The sequence below is a fragment of the Lepidochelys olivacea genome, assembly GCF_965140295.1.
Source record: "Lepidochelys olivacea isolate rLepOli2 genome assembly, chromosome: 7".
Classification (NCBI taxonomy): Eukaryota; Metazoa; Chordata; order Testudines; family Cheloniidae; genus Lepidochelys; species Lepidochelys olivacea.
This window is the reverse complement of record NC_140417.1, coordinates 97725560-97747848: the sequence shown is the minus strand read 5'-3', so window position 1 is coordinate 97747848 and position 22289 is coordinate 97725560. Positions and strand designations below refer to the sequence as shown.

The following is a 22289-nucleotide window of genomic DNA, read 5'->3' as shown; positions in this document are numbered from 1 at the left end:
AAGAGTGGGAAAATAGCCTTGTCAAAGAGGTGAGACACCCTCTTGTAGAGTACTACTTTTTGGCAAAAAAACAAGTGTGGAAATACATATAAAAAAACTTCTAGGAGCCAATTGAAATTGTAATGGTTTAAATGCTTTAAGACTATCTGTGAAAAATAGGTAATATTATGTAAAATAAATTGTACGCATTTTAAAATGTTTAAGGCTGCAGTAAAACTAATTACTACTTTTTCTTATTAAAAAAGAATCTCAGTTTTGAGGGGCAACTGTATTGTGTATGTTACACATTGTAATACAATTAAAGTCCCATATTTGTGTATTGTATAAAACATATTTTGTATATGTGTGTTGTGTAGAGTGAGATAATACATGATGTCAGAGAGAGGTACAAAGGTTTTTGAGATTTCCCAAATAACTTGCTTAGGGCACTAGACAGTTATTGGGAGACTCAGGTTCAAGTCCCTGCTCTGCCACAGACCCCCTGTGTGATCTTGTGCAAAGAAGTTAGTCTCTCTGTGCCTTAATTTCCCATTGGTAAAATGGGGATAAAAGATTTTTCTATCTGGGATGTTGTGAGAGTTAATACACTAATAATAGTGAAGTTCTCAGCTACTATGGTAATAAAGGACATAAAAGTGACACTTCTGTCTTTAACATGATATGCATATCACCACATTATACGTGTAGGTTGAAGTACACTTACCATTGTTAAAAAAAAAAATCACTGATGAATTTTGTCAATGACTACTTTCAGCCATGATTATGAGGATGATTGTGAGAAGCGTGGAGAGATGTGAATTAAGAGTATTTCACAATGCCAAGAGTTATTGAGGTAGAATTTAAGATTGTTTAGAACATAAGAATACAAGAAAGGCCATACTGGGTCAGACCAAAGCTCCATCTAGCTCAGTATCCTGTCTGCCCACAGTGGCCGGTGGCAGCTGCTTCAGAGGGATTGAACAGAGCAGGAAATCAAGTGATCCATCCCCTGTCGCCCATTCCCTGCTTCTGGCAAACAGAGGCTAGGGACATCATTCTGCTTGTTGTGAAATTTGGTACCATTTTGTGCAGCAGAGTACATGGGGTCCTGCATGGAAAGTAACCAACTACTAGACTACCCCCACACACACCTTGTAGGGGGCTGACAGCTGAGGCCCTGAAGTTGCAGAGGTCACAAAAAAATCACGGAATCTGTGATAGACTTGTTGCCTTAACTGGGAACACAAGTTCTATAAAAGGGTAAAGTAGAAAGCTTGTTTACAAAAATTAAGAAAGTGTGTGTGTGTGTGTGTGTGTGTGTGTGGGGTGGGGGGGGACACCTACTTTCTGGCTGTTTTCTAGCTGGAAGAAGTTAGAAAAACAGGAAGAAGGTATGAAAAATGGGTTTCTCTCACTTTCTCACAGTTTTTCCTTCCCTAACCCTCCATTTTCCAATTGGGGGAAACAGTGGCAGGAGGTTATTTTAGTTTTTGTTTTGTTTGAGGAAAAAATAGTGTGTTAAATACCAAAACTGAATGGGAAAACTAAAATTATTTGGTTTCCAAAAACTGAAACAAAACACACATCAAAATGAAGTATTTTAACAATGCTGAAATTTTCCAATCAAAATTTGTGAAAATTGGCATCCTCTTACAGAAAATTTTACAACTTTTTATGCAAAGAATTTTGACCAGCACTAATAATTTATAAAAAGATTTGTGTGATAAGAACATTATGCTCAACTACGCCTATTTCAGAAACTGGGGTCCTGATTCGGAACTCATTTACACCACCTTTACACCACTAAATTTCCCTTGACTTCAGTGAAGTGCACCAATCTGAGTTCAGAATAGGCCTTTGAGATGTCTTTTGCTAAAATACTAAGCTATTAACAATACAGGTATAGGGATTATTGGGCCATCTATATCGTTAAATGGCGTTTAGCCTTAACTTCTATGAATTTTAAACCCTGAAATGTTCATTATTCATTATAATGAAGAAATTGTTCATATATTATAATGGAAAACTAATAAAAGGTAATGAAGCAGAGTCAGTGTGCTCCTAGCTGAGATTTATAGGTTAACTTGGAAGGAATTTTAGTAAATAATACTTTTTGAGCCAACTCTCTTCGATACTATACACTCATACTATACTGTTCACTCATTAAAAGATGTAACATATTTTAGGTATTAAGCTTCATATTTGCTATCATTTTAATCCCTCAAAGATCAGATTATGAACTGGAAGAATGTTTCCCATGCCTAAGTGGGGTGAATGTCAGACAGCAAATGCTTATACTTAGTACATTATAGAGCATACAACATTTCACTAATGTCATTGTGATCGATTCAAAAGATTACTCTTTTACTCATTCTTCCTGCATGTGAGGGGTTACATGTCAAACATGATGCAGGTCTCTGGAACACATTTAAAAATCTTATCTTACTTGTATTTTACTAGCTTATTAATGGTTATTAGCTAGATAATTAAAGGGAGGTTATAATGAAGAAAACATTTATATCAATTAAAAATTTTTAAATAGCATTTTTTACTCTGTGTTTATTATCAATTTAGCAATAATCAGTTGCTAAATATGTTTCTTTTCATTGTAAGATATATGTGTTTGCTTTACAAGATAAAGTAGTTGTAATTGTTTTCTAATTATGGTAATTTCATACAGCTATCTAAATGGATAAGATCAGTATCTGTTATCTAAAATTCATTTGAAACAATACATGAGACAATGTGATACAGACTAACACAGCTACCGCTCTGAAACATGAGACAACGTGTTGCTAGAGATCACAAATGAGTTCTATTATGAATGTGGGATTTTATTTACAAGCTTGCTTTATTTGGTTAAAAATTTATCTCCAAGCTATTGAAGATAAATAACAGAAATATCCAAAACACAGTTCCTGGTAGTAGTGGGGGACTTTAACTACCCAGATGTCTCTTGGAAAAGTAATATGGCAAAACACAAAATTTCCAGTTGTTTTTTGGAGTGTGTTGGGGACAACTTTTTGTTTCAGAAAGTGGAGGAATTACGCAGGGGAACAGCCGTTTTAGTCTTCATTCTGAGCAACAGAGAGGAATTGTTAGTGAATCTGAAGATGGAAGGCAATTTGAGTGAAATTAGCCAGGAAATGATAGATTTCATGATTCTAAGGAAATGAAGGAGTGAGAGTAGCAGAATAAGGACTATGACTTCAGAAAAGCAGACTTTACCAAACTCTGGGAACTGGTAGGTAAATCTAAAGGAAAAAGGAGTTCAGGAGAGCCGGCAATTTCTCAAGGAGACAGTATTAAAGGCACAATTACCAACTATCCCGATGTAAAGGAAAGATAGGAAGAATAGTAAGAGGCCAATATGGCTCCATTATGAACTCTAATACAGTACTGTATCCTGAAAATAAAAAAAAGAATCATATAGAAAGTGGAAACATGGACAAATTCCTAAAGAGTACACAAGAATAGCACAAGCATGCAGAAACAAAATCAGAAAGTCTAAGGCACAAAATGAGTTATATCTAGGAAGAGACATAAAAAGCAACAAGAGGAGGTTCTTTAAATACATTAGGAGGAAAAGAAAGTTGTTGGTCTTCTACTAAGCAGAAAAGGAAACCTAAAAACAGATGACATCAAGAAGGCTGAGGTGTTAATGCCCATTTTGCTTCAACCTTCACCAAAGAGGTTAATAGTGACCACATACTCAACATAATTAATATTAACAAGGGGAAGGAGTGCAAGCCAAAATAGGGAAAGGAAAGGTAAAAGAATGTTTAGATAAGTTAGATATATTTAAGTCAGCAAGGTTTGATGGAATTCGTCCTAGGATACTTAAGGAACTAGCTGAAGCAATCTTGGAACCATTAGCAATTATCTTTGAGAACTCCTGGGGAATAGGTGAGGTCCCAGAAGACTGAGAAAGGCAAACATAGTATCTATTTTTAAAAATGGGAACAAAGAGGACCCGGAGAATTATAGATCAGTCTGCCTAATTTTGATACCTGGAAATATATTGGAACAAATCATTAAACAATCAATTTGTAAGCATCTGAAGAATAATAGGGTTATAAGGAATAGCCAGCGTGGATTTGTCAAGAATAAATCATGCCGAACCAACCCAATTTCCTTCTACTGGCCTAGTAGATGTGGGAAGCAGTACACATGATGCATCTTAATTTTAGTAATGCTTTTGACACAGCCATACTTGACAGTTTCGTAAACAAACTAGGAAAATGTGGTCTAGATGAAATTACTATAAGGTGAGTGCACAACTGGTTGAAAGACAATACTCAGTGGGTCGCTGTCAAACTGGGAAGGTGTTTCTAGGGGGTCCTGCAGGGGTCAGTCTGGGGTCAGGTACTATTCAGTATTTTCATTAATGACTTTGATAGAGTGAAGAGTATGCTCATAAAATTTGTGGATGACTCCAAGTCAACAATGTGATGTAGTTGCAAAAAAGGATAATATGATTCTGCGCTGTGTTAACAGGAGTGTTGTATGTAAGACACTGGGGGTAATTATCCCACTGTACTTGTAGGGTTGCCAACTTTATACTTGCAAAAAACTGAACACCCTTGCTCGGCCCCCTGTCCTGCCCCTCCTCCGAGGCCCTGCCCTCTGCTCACTCCATCCCTACTCCCTCTGTTGCTTGCTCTCACCACCTTGCTTGCTCTCACCACCTTCCTCACTCACTTGCTCATTTTCATGGGGCTGGCTCGGGGGGGGATACGGGAGGGGGTGAGAGCTCCAGCTGGGGGTGCAGACTCTGGGGTGGGGCTGGGACCGAGGGGTTCGGAGGGTGGGAGGGGGATCAGGGCTGGGGCAGGGGGTTGGGGCATGGGAGAGGGATCAGGGGTACAGGCTATGGGTGGTGCTTACCTCAAGCAGCTCCTGGAACCAGCGGCATGTCCCCACTCCGGCTTCTTTGTCGAGGCCCGGCCAGGTGGATCTATGCACTGCCCTGTCCACAGGCGCTGTCCCCGCAGCTCCCATTGGCTGGGAACCACAGCTAATGGGAGCTGCGAAGCTAGTGCTTGGGGTGGCGTCAGTGCGTGGAGCCAAGGCAGGCCAGGAGCCTGACTGAGCTGCCCCGCGCCGCTGACCAGACTTTTAATGGCCCAGTCAGCAGTGATGACTGGAGCCGCCAGGGTCCCTTTTCGATCGGTCCAAAACTGGACACCTGGCGACCCGATGTACTTGGCATTGGTGAGGCTTCGGCTGGAATGCTGTGACCAGTTCTGGGCCCACACTTTAGGAAAGCTATGGACAAACTGAAGAGACTCCAGAGGACAGCCACAAAAATGATGGAAGAATTAGAAACCCTAACCTGTGAGGAAATGTTGAAAAAAAACTGGGCATGTTTAGTCTTGGAAAAAAAAAAATGAAAGGGGAATGTGATAACACTCTTCAAAATATGGTTAAGGGCTGTTATAAAAGAGGACCGTAATCAATTGCTCACAATGTCCACGGAAGGTAGAAGAAGTAGTAATGGGCTTAAACTGCAGCAAGGGAGATTTAGGTTAGATATTAGGAAAAACTTTCTATCTATAAGGTAGTTAAGCTCTGAAATAGACTTCCAAGGGAGCCTGAGGAATCCTCCTCATTGGAGGTTTTTAAGAACTGGTTGGACAAACACCTGTCAGGGATTGTCTAGGTTCACGAGGTCCCTTCCAGCCCTACATCTCTTTGCTTCTATAAAAAGTTGGATCTGGGTTCAGATTCTGAATGTACCCCTTACAAAGTTCACATGTCTTTTTGCCTGGGGTTTTCTTTAGGCTCATCTCTACTTCAAAATCTCATTACGATTGAGAGAGAACTGAGTGATCTATAGCATTTATTAATATGATCTTTTTAATGCATACAGTTAACTCACTAATGCCAATTTGTGGTCTAAATAAACTGTAGTGAGGTCTATCATGTATGGGAAGAGAACATTTGTTATTCCCTTTTTGTGTCATCCTCCTTTGCTGTGTTAATTCTAATTTAGATTGGAACTGATTTTATTTTATATTCCTGTGGCAGCCTATTAATAACATGCAGTATTAGTGTGTGGAAGCTGTTGTGTTTTAAAACTGCGAGCACTACTTAGTTTTGTGCTTTAAGCATTGCTGAGCCCACCGGCTCCACTAATATCTGCTCTGCTCTTACTGTTGGTTTGACTGATATTGGCTGTTCCTTTAATGGGTTGGCTGCCATAGATAAACAATGAATGGATCTTGACCTGCTGCTCATGGCTTGAGGACAGATTAAAATACTGTCACTAATAATATCACTTGGAAGTGACATACTGTCTGTTGCTGATAAAAATCTGCTTATTGATTAACTCATTAGTATCTGACTGGCACTTTTCTGTAATGAATTATTTTAAAAGAGATGATAATGCCACCTTTCCCAGAATGACTGACTTGTTCAGCTGTAGAGCTGATTCACTGTTTTACATTTTGTACTGGAATTCAATTCATGCTATTGAGTTATATTGGTATAGTGGAAAGCAGTATACGGAAAGTTGGTTGGGACTTCAATTTCTCTCTTGTCTATGGACAAGCTATTGTATTTTAAATTCAGTTTAAATTTAGGGCATCGCCTCTGATCCTGATTTATGGCAAGGAAACTTAGTTGTCACAATCAGAAATAAAGGCTTTTGTTTTTCTGTCTTCAGTTCAAGTGGCAGTGTGTGTCTTCATAGATGCGTATTTTTCCTTAGTACTCTGGTAAAGGAAGAAACAGATTTTAAGACTTACAATAAAATAAAGCTAGTCAAGGTTTATTTACATAACTGGAAGTGTAACTGCAACTGTTTATTTTCTGTCCCTTGTGAAATCAGATTTGTAGGATTTCAGCAACAGGAGTAAGTGTGAAAAAAAGAAAACCTGTATATTATGTGATCTTTCTTCATTGTGATCTGTTGAAATTAGACATTTTAACAGTAGCCTTATCCATCCCCTGGACATTTCTACTGCCCTTCACCACCTGTGTAGGACAAGAGCCTCTCTCTCTCTCTCTCTCTTCTAAGAGAGTGGGCTATGAAAACTGCCAAGTCTCACTGTGAATCAGCAGCAGGGAGCATGGAGTCCCAGGTGGAGAGCCCCCAGCTCCCTGGTGTCCAGGATGCAGAGAGGACTATTAATTTATTCACTCTGACTTTTAGTAAGATAGTATGCTCTATGAAGCCAAGTCATTCTCTTGCTGTGTGTTTATACAACACCTAACAAAATGGCCTCAACATTACTGGGACCTTTGGATGCTACTGAAATAGAAATAATAAATGTGTATTCAGAATTCTAAATATGCTATGTAGTCAGTCTGTGTGCACCAGAGCATGTAAAATAACTTTATATTATGACTATTTTTCTAAAAAACTTAAATGTAACTCTGTTTTTTTTAGATTTGTCCATCTTAAATTATTTCACAAAAGACAGACCATAAATGCAGGTTGTGTAGACAGATTTTAATGTGTACCCCAAAACACCAAGTCCAGAGTGCTCTCCATCACAAAAACCTTTTATTGTTCAATAGACAATGTTTTAGTAGCACTGGATATGTTCAGTTTGAACAAAGGCCACAAAGACAAAAAAAAATAAGCCATGTTATTAGTGAGTGTTTATCTAAAACGAGTAAATTTCCAGGTGCTGCATATTTGACTTGGTGCAGGAACTTTATTGCTTTATCTAATTCAAATATTAATGAAGCATTACATTTTCTGTGCTATTTTTAAAAATGTAGTGTATTAAACAGTATACCTAATGTACAAAATAATGAAAAACAGCAATACTAAATCTCTGAATACTTTTTATTTAAGCTAAATAACTATGGCTGTTAAGAATAGCAGAATTATTTTTGCTCTCGACTAGGGTTGCCAGGCATCCGATTTTCAATCGGAATGCCCAGTAAAAAGGGACCCTACTCCGGACGCTTTTTTATAAACTGTTTCTGTGCTGGGATTTTAATTGTCAATACTCTGCTTATCCAAATGTGTGGGTTATCACTAAATTTGAGAAAGATCAAACAGACAGTGGACTTTGTAGAATAAACCATCTACAGAGACATCAGCTTGGTAGGTGCGAATGCTTAAAAGCTCAACGCCATGTCCAAGAACTTAATTTTACATCCAGTTCATGGCAATGGCTAATTTAAGAGTCATATATCTTTTTTAAAACTAAATTTAGCTTAGTGCTAAATGCTAACTTAATTGCAGTTTGTAGTGTGATTGCCAGCAAAAGAGCTGCAGGGAAGAACACACATAATTGCAATGTAGGCAGAGGACATTTATAGTCAGAAGCTTAGTGTTTTTTGTTTGTCATGTGCTATGTAATTTTATTTCTAAACATAGTGTGATTTTAAAAACATGTGATGAGGTGCATGCACTCTACCCTTCTGATAGTTTTGCTTAAGTAAATCATGTAAGTTTAGACATTTGTTTGCTGTAAAATTATTGTAGTTCGTTTGCAGAAATTATGTTTCTGTGATCCCTTTATGCTCTTTGCTCCCTAAAATCTGGAAGGCGCAGGGCACCTCTTCTATATAGGAAACAAGTAGGAACAGCCTCTTCCAGACTGCGAGCCTCCCATACACAAAATCAGTTTACAAGGCAAGACCAAAATCTTTCTTTTAATTTCACCTCTCTTTATCTTTCAATATGATTTATCACTTGCAGTGGTGTAATTTAGGAGCAACTTTGTTGAAGTCAGTGAGATAAAACTGGTGTAAAAACAGAATCAGGCCATATAACTTCTTTTAAAATACCCATTTTTTGTGGGATTTAAAAAAGCATTTAGGTGCCTAAGTCCTATTGACTTGCAATGGAACTTTGCACATTGGAAAATGCTACCATTTATAGATTGGAGCAGTATACATCTTTCTAACACATATTTGAAGTCCACTCAATAACTACTCATTTTTCACTTATGCATACTACTATCCTGTACAAAAGTGTTTTAACATGGGATTAAAGTATAGAAACCATTTAAAGAAAAACATGTTACATCAGTGCAATGTCCTACATACAGTTTAGTATAAGGGTGCTTGACTAGTTACAAGAAATTCTGCTCAGGATTATTGCAGATTCAACCAGATCACTTTCAAGGTGACTATGCTGATGAGAAAGAGACTGGTGATGTTTGCATTTTAGTCATAAGTTATAGTATAGTGCTTTTGAACCAAGGCCATTTTTTAACAATCTTTTTCTCTTTTCTCCATTTCATTGCTATGTGAATTAATGAAATAACTTGGAAGGAAACCATAGTTATATTAGTGAGATACTATTCTCCTTTAAAGAATCAGGTTTCCATTCACTTAGGACAGTGGTCCCCGAACTTTTTACCTGGTGCTCCCCCTTATCCCTGTCCACACCTCCCCTCCCTGTGAAGCTGCGGCTGGGAGCAGGGCCGTGTCTCCGGAGTGGGGGGACACAGGCGAGGTAAGGGGGCAAAGGGTTGTGGTGAAGCCTCGGCTGCCAGCTGGGGCCCTGGGCATGGGGCCAGTGGCCGGAGCCTTGGGTTCCGGGTGTGGGGCCAGCAGCCGGAGCCGAGGCCAGGAGCGGAGCTGGGTGGAACTCCCTCTCCACCCCCTGTGGGTCCCAGCCACACCCCCGCCCCCCAACATTCCTCCATGCAGCCCACAGTTTGGGGACCTCTTACTTAGTAACTGACCTAGAATAGCATATTTGCTGCTCAAAAGATCCATTCTACCTATAAGTTTTTAGGTGCAGGAACGAAGTGATAGATAATTGAAATCTGAGGCACTAATCTAAAGCAGTTGGTATTCGGTTACTGAAATTTAAGTATTACTGTCTTTGGCTCCTGGATTCCCCACCTGTGGGAAAGCATATGTGATTAACAAATGAACACCCAAAATCTGTAGTTATGCTTTAAGTGTGGAGTTTGCACATTTTCTCCCTTGGGGTTGGCAGGCTGGGTAGGCAGGGGTGGGTATTACAGAAGGACAGAAAGTGGGCAGAGAATTTGGGGGCCATTACAGCCCCCAAAATTTAAACTTCAGGCGGCTGAACAGTCAAGTTTTGTGAGTAGAGAACATGCTTCTCTAATTCACCATTTGTTTCTGGACTTTTTGTTAGGTAGAATAATGCACAAAATAATTAATGGAGAAGGCAGTAGACTGGAGAAGAAATTGTGTTTAAGTGAATGGTGGGGCTCTGAAATTTTGTTCTTAGACATGCCAAATAAATGTTCTGGCCCAGATCTTAGAAATATAGGACTGGAAGGGACCTCGATAGGTCATCTAGTCCAGTCCCCTGAATTCCTGGCAGGACTAAGTATTATCTAGACCATCCCTGAAAGGTGTTTGTCTAACTTGTTCTTCTGTCATACCTGCATCGAAATCTATACGTGGAGGTTTGGTGGAAAGAGGGCCAGCGGTGTCCACATTGCAGTGTCCTCTCTACCCCATACCGTGCAGAGGGGCCTTCATGATCCAGAGATGCAGATTGGGCAACTTGCGGGACGTAGTGGGTTGGGTGGGAGTGGGGCTGAGGAGGACACACAGTTCCCCTTCTTTCTAGCCATATAGATTCCCTGAAAAAGAAATTACAGTCTGAGGCGGTAGTCTCTCTTCCATCATGCCAGAGGCCAGAGCTGATGTAAAAGTTTATAGCCACTGCATGGATGGCCCTCTGGCCTCGGACAGATCTCTGTGAACTGGGAAGCTATCAAATTTAGCAGCAAGTCCCATAGTCTTTTCCACAGGATCCAGATCCTACCTTCTCTGATGTAACAATAGAGGGAGGAGCTCTGTGAGGGTATCTTTGCAGAGATTTCCCTTTTATTCCCTTCTCCCAAGTTATGCCCCTGGGCAGGGTGGTCTAGACCGTATTAGAACCCTGTAGTTTTGTATATTTTAACTTTACTAAAGTATTTTTACTCAAAACAGGTTAAAATATTAAATTAAAAATATTGGTTTAACTTTTGGGAGTTAGACAGTTATAAAATAATTGATTTAATTGCCTGCTTTTGCAGGAACTGCAGTATCATCTTACAAATGTGATAGAAATGTTTTTTGTTCAGTGTCATTGTTGGTACTGTGTATTGTGCTAAACACAATGTTACTTGCACGGTATAGCTGACAAAAATGACTCAATTAATAGTGTGGCCTTAACCGTTCAGTTCACAAATCCTAATTGTTTTGCACTCTGCTGGACAAGGAGGTCAGACCTCTGGTTACCAATTTAGAGTAATGCAATTTTGTCAAGATTACAGATCACCATTAAGTTGCTAAACCACTGGTTATTTCTGATAGCTAATCTATATTCACCAGGAAATTCCAATAATATATAGTGAAAGAATGGCTGCTGAAAATAAAAAGGATGTGTTTTAAAGTCTCAGTGCTTCTAGATAACTTGTGAATGCTACTGAGTTCCTTTATTCCAGATTAGTGTATGTGGTACTTAGGGATGGAGAATTAGAACATAAGAACGGCCATACTGGATCAGACCAGAGGTCCATCTAGCCCAGTATCCTGTTTTCCAACAGTGGCCAATGCCAGGTGCCCCAGAGGGAATGAACAGAACAGGTAATCATCAAGTGATCCATCCCCTGTTGCCCATTCTCAGCTTCTGGCAGAGGCTAGGGACGCTATCCCTGTCCATGCTGGCTAATAGCCATTGGTGGACCTCGCCTCCATAAATTTATCTAGTTCTTTTTTGAACCCTGTTATAGCTATTAACATAACCTGAGCCTAGACTAGTTAGAGATTTCCCCCAGTAGTTCTGCCAGCAGTCAATTGACAGTGGCATGCCCCCTCACGGGAATTCCATGAGGCATTGTATCTCAGGTACAGGAAGAATGTGGCCAATGTACCTACCTTCCAACAGAGTATAGTATCCCACATCTTGGAGCGCTTGGGTAGGAGGCGCAGAAAAGAATGAGCGGAACCATAGTAAGGTTATTTGCTGTGCCCCTGCCAACTCCTGCAGTTGTCAAAAACACCTTTTGATGAAAGTGGTGTAAGACTGAGCCAGGTTAGGAGGCATATATGTCCTCTGACTATTTCCCCGAGGGAGACAGTCAACTGTTGTGATTAGCCATGTCATGGTCAGGTCTGAAGCCTGAAGGAGCTTTTGTGTGTCACACGTTGCTGAAGTTGGTCTGCCACCATCTTCACAAAAGTCTTTTATAGGATAGTAAGTTCTGAATCTGGATGAATTTACCATTATTAGTCTTTCTCAGCAAAAATACTTTGTGTTTAGCATGTTTTCCAAAGCCTTTTGTCTTTCAGTATTGGCTAATAACCAATTGCATTTCTAGCATTGGATTTTTTTTTTAAAGCTAATAGAGTATAAAAAACCTCAGACCAACAATAAAGCACATATTTTGTTAATTTTCTTTTTGCAGTTCAGTACTGTGAGCACTTGTTCACTCTTGAATTTTTTTATTTAAACTCCTTTGCTCCTATATTTTTCTTCAGCTTGGTTGAAAAATAGAAACGCCTATGGATATAGAGATAAAATCTTCCCATTTCTCCCAGTTTTGCCAAATCCATGCATTCAAAAATCAAGCCCCAAATTGCAATGAGATCAGCTTAATCATGATGTTTTTAAAATAAATTATTGGGCTTTAAAAAAATATTGTGTCTTCTGGTTTTTGAGCCTTCTGAGAGAAAAGTGTGATTGTTTCAGGTTCAAAGTCCAATCTTAAATGTGTCTGCAAAAATGCAGATTTCCATGTCTGCTCTGTACACATTGCTTAATTTTTAAATGAATGCTGACAATGTGCAAAGCTAACTGGTGCTCACTGAGGGTAGATTAGTATGTGCTGTGTGGGCAATTATATTGGTCAGTTAGAAGCTACTCATGTTCTATAGTGATTGGGGCCATATAAGCACCTAACTAGACAGACATATATTGAAAATACCTGCTGTGCTGCAGCTAGGTGGATGAGATGATGCATATGCTTGTACGTCTGGGGACAAGGGCTACAAAATTGTATTTTCTGGAAAGTAAATATTAACTTAAGTCTTTTTGAAATTTAAAGTCAGTACAGTAGAACCTCAGAGTTATGAAAACCTCAGGAATGGAGGCTGTTCGTAACTCTGAAATGTTTGTAACTCTGAACAAAACGTAATGGGTGGTTCTTTTAAAAGTTTACAGCTGAACAGTCATTTAACACAGCTTTGAAACTTTACAATGCAGAAGAAGAATGATGCTTTTAACCATCTTAATTTAAATGAAATAGGCACAGAAACAGATTCCTTACCTTGCAAAATCTTTTTTTAACTTTCCCTTTTTTTAAGCAGTTTACATTTAACCCAGTACTGTACAGTATTCACTTTTTTTTTGTCTTTGCTCTCTCATTGCATATTTCCTGTTCCAATGAGGTGTGTGGTTGATTGGTCAGTTCGTAACTCTGAGGTTCTACTGTATCTTGTATTCTGAAGCTAGTAAAGTTATACATTTACAAAGATCATTTCCAATATTTTGATAATTCTGCCAGTTGTTTGGCTTTGTATCTAACAGGCATTAGCTGAAAGAAATCCTATTAATTAAACATTACATATTTAGTCTTACTTCATATATGCCATATTTTAATAGTTGTGGATATAGCTTTGCTAATATTTGTAACTTATGTTCATTTATTTCAGATTGTACATACACACAAGCCACACTTTATGGCTTTACACTGTCAAGAGTTTGGTGGAAAAAACTATGAAGCTTCCATGTCTCATGTGGACAAGTTCGTTAAGTAAGTAACTGGAAAGGTGCATTTCTATCCTAGTATATGATTTCTGCTTGGAAGTGTAACAAATATTAATGGATAACATCTTATCCTGTAAGATACTGAGTATCCTTAACTCCCATTGACTTAATTTCATAGAATTGGGCAATAGTCTTGTGAAGGTATGCTAATTTGTTGTAATACCGCTACGAGTCTGTAGGGAAGTCTGGCACAAATTTAAGGCTTCATTTTCAGTTCAGGTTTCAGAGTAGCAGTCGTGTATATCCTCAAAAAGAAAAGGAGTACTTGTGGCACCTTAGAGACTAACAAATTTATTTGAGCATGAGCTTTCGAGAGCTACAGCTCACTTCATCGGATGCATTCAGTGGAAAATACAGTGGGAAGATTTATATACATAGAGAACATGAAACAATGTGTGTTACCATACACACTGTTAATTCAATTAATTTAATTTGCAAACTGGATACAATTAATTTAAGCTTGAATAAAGACTGGGAGTGGATGGGTTATTACACAAAGAAAACTATTTCCCCATGTTTATTTCCCCCCCCCTCGTTCCTCAGATGTTCTTATCAACTGCTGGAAATGGCCCACTTGATTATCACTACAAAAGGTCCACCCCCCCCACCCCCACCCCCCCACCCCGCACTCTCCTGCTGGTAATAGCTCACCTTAAGTGATCACTCTCGTTACAGTGTGTATGGTAACTGAGACCCATTGTTTCATGTTCTCTGTGTATATAAATCTCCCCATTGTATTTTCCACTGAATGCATCCGATGAAGTGAGCTGTAGCTCACAAAAGCTTATGCTCAAATAAATTTGTTAGTCTCTAAGGTGCCACAAGTCCTCCTTTTTTTTTTTTTTCCAGTTCAGAGTCTTTGCACTCATTACTGAATATTTAGATGTGGCATATGTTTTTTTCAGAAGCACAATACTACTGTTTTTTGAGGTATGTGCTGATGACCTCTGTGTATCTGATATTAAAATCTAGACCTTGGATTATTTGTTTTCATGCAGCAATTTCCAGTTTGCTAATATACTTTCACTTTTCAGTTAACAAAAATGATATTTAATTCTGTTGAAGGTAATTGGCCTTTACCATGAGGCATGGTCTGCACTTAAAAGTTAGGTCGACATAGCTAAATGGATCAAGGTGTGAAAAATCCACACTCCTGATCAATGTAGCTCTGCTGACCTGACTCCCATCAGATAGGCAGCTATGTCAATGGAAAAATGTTTGTCGATGTGACTGCCACTATTTGGGTAGATGATGTAGCTACACTGATGGGAAAACTTCTTCTATCGGTGTAGGCTGCGTCTACGCTATGGGGTTATGCCAACATAGCTACGACAATGTAGTATGTAGTATAAACATACACTTAGGTAAATAGATACTGTTACCTCAGTATTAACAGAATTACCTACATGTACTATAAGGGGAATACTTAAGGACTATTTCAGATGGTAAGATAGGTGTAACAGAGTGGTCTGCCCTTTTAAGGACCAGAGGCTTGGGGCCAGCCAGCTCTGTTCATTAATCAGATGCAGCTGAGGGGGAAACAGGTGTTCCCTATGAAAAGCAGGGCTGTCATCAAGATGGGGGAAGCAAGAGCAGCAGGGAAGTCCCTGGAAGAGGCTGCCAGAGTCTGCTGGGGCACAGGAGGCCGTGGGAACCTGCCGGGGCCTCAAGAGAGAAAGCCCTGGAGGCAGTGCTTGGCTGAAAGAGCAAGGAAGAATGTTTCCAGTACCCAGGAAATAGGGACAAAGAACTTGCAGAAGGGTTGTCCAGGAAAGAGTGTCCATTGTTTTATTATGGATGTAGTGAGACCATTGTTGAAGGTGATCATGGAAAAGGAGCCTTGGTAGTGGCAGAAGATCCTCTATGACTTCAAGTCTGATGGACATTTTCGGGTTTGGACTCTGAGGATGTTTTCTTTGGACTTGGAAGCCTTGTGTGTGTTTTAATACATGAACATGGAAAAAGGTGTTATTGAAATAGGGAGTTTGAAGTCCTTATCAAGAACGCGAGGACGAATATTGCAATGCTGAGTCTTGCCACCAGGGAGTACTACAAGACAGGATGTCATGTGACAGTAAGGTTATTCAGTTATCTTCAGCCATTGGCAAGCTCTAATAATTAAACAATTCTATCTTTTGAGAAACTGTTTTCAAAATGCTAACTGCTAATGTATTTTCTTATGCTGCTACTTCGTAGTTGAAATCCAAACTCCTTGTGATAAAAGGTTGAGTCACAGCTGGTAGCATGGAAACCTGATATGAAGGAAATAGACGGTGAGATAGAGGAAGTGTAAAAGGAAGAAAAATTTAAGCACAAATAATTTATTTTAAAAAAACCCAATATAAGCACTGCAGGTTGAAAAGTTAAGATATTCAATTTGCTGAGCAATTGAGATGTCATTTTGTTCTTTCATATTGTCTTCAACAATCTAATATGCAAGGAAGAAATATTAATCATAACAAGTATTAGCTCCAAAATACATACCTAGACTGAGGTAGAATCTCAAGTCAATAAACCACGCTAACTCTTAACCTTCAGCAGTTGCTATTGTTACATTTCCTTTAGAATTTTCCCTATTAATTAGATAATATACTATGAGAAGACAGTATGAATATATTGGGATTTTAAAATACAGGCCTGGAAATCAAGTAACTGAGTCTACTCTCCCAACTGAAAAATAAATATAAAGGATTTTTGGTCAGGGCTTTTTCTGGGCTAAATGATTGTAGGAATGTAACAGTATTGATGCCAGTGTCACTGAGGGGATTAAAGACAGCATACACTAGTATTAAGGTTAACTTTTGTTATTTTTATCCTCTCTGACATTTAATTTTGTATGTAATGATATAGTGCACCAGAAGATGAGATGAACTGACAAAAGAATTTCAGAAGCCTGACACTTCGGATGCACTGAGTCAAGGAGGAGTACTACAGTACTACTGTCCTTTGGCTAAGCTTTTAATTCTCTAAATGTATAGAATTCAGATACTTGAGATCTTGCATATTTGAGTAATTTAACTGAGTAGCTTTGTCTGCAATTTTGATTTTTCTGTTTTGATAGTTAACGCAGTTTTGAATGGTGAATTTGCAATGTGATGAAACTGTTATTTTTATTAAAGGGAAGAGGTGCAACATCTAATTTAATGTTGAAACATTTTTCATTTAAATAAAGACAATAAATGCCACTGTTCATGAAATGTAGCCATAGTGAGTTCTTTTCAGAAAGTAAATTATGTCCTGAAACCTCCTTCTTCTCAAATATTTGATTTGCTATTAAACCTTAATTGACATTACTGATGTAAATATTCAAGTTATATCAACATCAGATTTTCAGTTACTCCTCCAACGCCTTCAGTACTTTGAAATAATGTGAGGGTCCTATTCCATGGAAAGTAGTCAAACAGTGCCCTCTGCTGATTTTATTCATCAGTAGTTGACTTAGTGGACCTTTTTATTTTAAGTAAAAAAAAAAGATAGCCATTAAGTAGTCCTTTCATTTATAAAACTGAATTAATTTGCTGCATAATTCTGTGTAACTGTTCTGTTGTTCTTACTTTTTTTATAGTGGGGCCAATTTTATGCTTCAGTGGATTTGAAATAAAAATTATAATTTGGAATGAGCAACTTTTATATTGTAAATCATCAAAATGCAAAATTATTACTATGGATTTCCAGGGCTGAACATTTTCCTTCCCCCATCCCCTGCAAAAAATAGTTTAATCTTAGGTCAGAGTAGATCCCGTGCATTGTTATGGGTTGAAGAATATAGATCCCATTCTAGGCTATAGGACAGGATTAAAAAAACACAAAAGAGGGAGGGAGAGACCTTCTGTCCCAATCTTAATCTCAGTCATGCTTCAATAGCATGTATCCTCGTGATTGTCAAGGAGGGCAAGGGGCTATCCATCCTATCACTGTTTGTATGTATGACTCCCTCATTCTGACTACTGTCTGAGGTAAGCAGGAGGGTGGGGTAAGGTTGATAGTTGGATCACATGGCTCTTGCTTGCTGACACAATGCTTTTGGGCTCAGGCCCTTTGAAATTTGTGCTAGGCTGACTGTCATTTAGTCAGTCGAAAGAATGTTCCCTGACATAGCTTCCAAAAGTCTTCTCCTGCAAACAAGGTAGATGGGCAAAGTCATATGTGCCATTGCTAATAAATAAGGTTTAAGATTTTGTCACAGTTATTTTTCAGTAAAAGTCACGGACAGGTAATGGGCAATAAACAAGAATTCACAGATGCCTGATCCCCACTGCTGGGGGCTGACAGCCGGAGCCCTGCCGCCCGGTAGATGGGGCTGATAGTCCAAGCCCTGAAGTCCCAGAGGTCATGAAAAATAATGGAATTCTGACCTCCATGGCAGACTTGTAGCCTTCCTAATAAATAGGGAGAGTAGCTTCTTCAGCTGTGGAGCTCCCATGGGACAGCAATTGCAAAGACTCATTAGCTGGATCCAAGTTCCTCCAACTGCTAAAAAAAAGGCAGCTTCTTCAAACTTTCATTTTTTTGTTATTCTCATGAACTCCTGCCTTAAAAACCTCATGCAGGAGCACCTTAACAGCACCTCTTTCAGGGCTGCCAGGTTTTGTTCAACTTGTGCTTGACATTTTTTGACAGAGAGCAATAAGAACTGAGCAGGTGTTGGGGGAAATAAAACCTATTCCCTCTGTACCTTAGACACAAAGGAGTTTGGCCAGGTAGGGACAAAAGGGAATGTTGAGTGGGAACTGAACTCTGTTGAAAACCCGCCCAATAGTGCAGCTATCTGTCCGCCAAGTGAGCCAATATCAAAACTGTTTGGAACATCTTCACTTCTCTTCGGGTTTCCCACACCTGGAGAGTAGCCTGCCACCGACGTTAGAGCAGGCAGCCTTTGAAGCCAAACATTCTACAGTCAGGTGAGCTGGCCAGCAAGGTTTACCGACTGTCTTCCAGAAATTGGGAACCTGGAGCTCAGATTTTAAAGCCTGCTAGGCTGGCTCACCCAATTTTTAAGAAATTTTAGTATGTTGAAGTTTGTGGTTTTTCTAAGACCTTCATCTAATATAGATGGCACTTTGCAATACCATAGCTCTTCAGGCTTCAGAATGGTAGCTGTGTTAGTCTGTATCAGCAAAAAGAACGAGGAGTACTTGTGGCACCTTAGAGACTAACAAATTTATTAGGGCATTATTATTATTATTATTATTTATTATTCAGTAGCCTATGTGGAATATATTGATTGATCTCAGTCCAGTCCTTAGTAGACAGGTGGCTATATTACAAAACCATCGGTTGTCAGAAACTGGCTCCCTTGTTAACACTCTCAGCGGAAAATCCAAGGACTGAATGGACATGCAGACTGAAATACCCTCTCTTATTGGTGCTCCCTTCAGGTTAGAGTTAAGCAGTATTGGCAAAGCAGTCTGAGGAAGATTGAACTGCAGCTGTTTGCACTGTAACTGTTCTGTGGGTATATGGAGAACTTCAGTCTCCAGGGCTGTCAGTGTGACACATTTCATCAACACTTAGGTTCACTTAAAATGTCTTTTAAAAATGAGAAATAATATGAACTAGGCCACACTTTCTTTGGTGGATGTTAGGGACATGTTGAATATAGTGGATGAAGGTGAAGAGATACAACAGATTTGCATATGCCTTCATACTGATAGTCTTTCATTTATGTCTTTCAGAGAATTGTTATCAAGTGATGCAATGAAAGACTATAACAGAGCCCGGGTTTACCTGGATGAGAACTACAAGTCACAGGAACATTTTACGGTAAATTTCCTTCTTCCATGAGATTAGTTTAATACTCAATTCATTTATGTTTGATCTTGAAATTGTTTTACCTTAACTGATGTAAGGATTGGCATTAGCATCCTCTGTGATGGTGGGGATTACATCTTTTCTAAATGTACTGAATGTGGGTAGGGATGTTCAAATTGATTTGTTTAGAAGAAATGTATCTGTTAAAATGTTAGTAGAATGTCAGAGTTCATGAAAGGCGAGTTTCTGCGTTTTTTTGTGCTGGTCATTGGTAGATCGTTATACCTCCATTCAAGGAAATGTCACCAGGCTACATTTTGGGATGGTGCCACACTTGCAGTTTTATTAACTGAAAAGAGATTGGCAAACATTGGAAACTTTGTTATGGATCTTGAGTCTGATTCATATAACTGTGAAGGGAAAAATCAGTGTACAAACAAACTTACCCACGTATCAGTGTAACATTTAGGTAAATGTGAAAATGAAACACGGGCATAGGAAAATTCACACCTTTTTATCTATAGCGGAAGAGACCATTTGGTGACAGCCTGAATTTATACAATAAACAAACTACAGCTACCATTTTATTGCATGCCTTCCCAGTACAGCAGTACACCCAATAGACTATTCAGCCCCACTGTACCTTCTTCCCTGACTCTGACCGGACCCCTCCCTCCATGCAAGTAGCGTATTTTCATCCATCATAGCCCATCCTATATTGACTTATCTTTTTTCTACATTGTTTCTCCAGGGTCCAGTCAAGGCAATCCTCCTCTTTCTTCTCAGGGTCACTAGCATTAATCCAAAATGTGTTGTTAAAGCAAATTTTGTACTGACAGTTTTGCTTTCCTTTGCTGCTGTTGCTGGCATGTTGTGCTCTCCTTTACGCTTCTCTGTCAGCAGTTGATCAGTCCACTGTCCCTTGTACTCCTCAAAGCAATCTGATAGCATATTCAATGAGCTTATGTAGTCGAGTGACTTAACTGCTGACACACAGAACTATCCAGCTGTATAGCTTGTTCTTCTCCAATTCTTCATATTGTCAGTCAATCAGAGGGTCCATAATATGACATTGTGATATGACCTGCAGTATTGTAGAGGTTGCTTAACATTGTTGGTACATCTGCACTGGTTACTCTGGCTTCTCCACTTAACTATTCTGCTGCAGAAGGTAGCTGGCCCATTTGGCCATAGCAATAAACTGAGGCATCTTCACATCTTCTCCCATTCTTCTGTGAGTCCTAATTGCAGTGTCCTAGCATAATCCAAATGTCTCTCAACAAGTTAGCACTATACAATCTCAATAAAGCACATGTTAAATGTATTCAGATCTGGCTAAATGACAGATCTCAAAAACTAGTTTATCAAGTGGGAATTTCTAGAAGAGATTCTTAAAGGTCTGTTCTGGCCTGGCACTATTTTATACTTTTATCAACGATTAGGAAGTAAATATAAAATCGCTGCTGATAAAAATTTGTGGATCACACAAAAACTGGTTTAATGGCAAATAATGATGAGGACAAGGCAGTCATACAGAGCAATCTGGATCTCTTGGTAAGCTGGTCTCATTCAAACAAATTGTGCAAATGCAAATTTACACATCTAGGAACAAAGAGTGCAGGCCATACCTATATAATGGGGGGAGGAGGAATGTAGCCTTGCAAGCAGTGACTCTAGAGGATTTAGAACATGAGCAATGCTGTGGCGAATAGGGCTACTGTGATCCTTGGATATATATAAACGGGAGAGTAGTAGGACTACAGCAGTTCTGGTGTCCACATTTTAAAAAGGATATTGAAAAATCTGAGAGGGTGCAGAGAAGAGCCACAAAAATGAGTTGAGCGCTGGAAACAGTGTGTTACAGTGAGAGAAGTAAGGAGCTCAGCCTGTTTGGTTTATCAAAAAGATCAAGAGATTACTTGATTACTTCCTTCAGTGAGGGCAATTAACCATTAGAACAACGACCAAGGGCAGTTGTGAATTTTCCCTCTCTTGAAGTCTTGAGATCGAGTGGATGCTTTTCTGGACGATATTGTTTATTCAAACACAAGTTATTGGGCTTAATAATGGAGTAGCTGAATTAAATTCTGTGGCCTGTGTAATGCAGGATGTCAGACTAGATGATCATAATGGTCTCTTCTGGCCTTAAATCTGATTCCTTGAATAAACTTTAACTTATAGCGGTGGCTTAAGGTCCCTTAGGAGCTTAATTCACATGTGGAACTGGTCACAGTGGAGTGTTGCTTTGCCATGCTCCCTTTCCACCTTTTCTCCTCTCCCTGCTCTCATACACCTTCTCAATCCCCTTTGTGCCAGGAGCTAAGGTATGACACAAGAGGTAGCATAGTGGGTGGAGTCACCTCTGCCAGCTTTACTGCAACAAACATTCCCCTTAGACTGGAATTTCCCAGTGCAAATATCCAACAGCTTTAAGTTCAGTTTGCATCACTTAAGTGTAAATGGCAGAAAGTGACTTGGTGGATAGGAGAAACCAGTCTAAAATGCATAGTGAAAAACTGTGAAGTTCAACCCTATGTAAATATGGTGTGGATTTTATATGGATGTGTGACCTATGCTTGTGGTGTTAGTTTTAGACAAAGGATTAGGGAAGAACTTGTGTGATTCCTTTCCATTGTATGTAGTCTTAAGAGACTGAACCAAATAACAAAAACAAAAAACAAAGCTACCACCTGCCCCTACTACACAACAACCTAAAAACCCAGAAAAGCGTACACGAGAGAGAGGGGTTCATCTTCATCGTAGGCTTTTTTTTATCTTGTCACTTGTTATAGATCACGTACTGGCACTTTGAAATTATATACAAGATTCCTTGATACAAAGACTA

General features: G+C 39.2%; 1 protein-coding gene across 4 annotated transcripts in view; it reads left to right on the top strand.

Annotated features, from left to right (window-relative positions):
- Nucleotides 1–22289, top strand: part of INPP5A (inositol polyphosphate-5-phosphatase A) — a 426365-nt gene that overhangs the window by 137852 nt on the left and 266224 nt on the right. For all 4 annotated transcript variants that reach the window (XM_084635262.1, XM_084635265.1, XM_084635263.1 and 1 more), the window contains exons 3-4: nucleotides 13579–13679; nucleotides 19369–19456. In XM_084635262.1, coding sequence (XP_084491388.1) covers nucleotides 13579–13679; nucleotides 19369–19456 — 189 coding nt within the window. The remainder of the gene's footprint in view (nucleotides 1–13578; nucleotides 13680–19368; nucleotides 19457–22289) is intronic.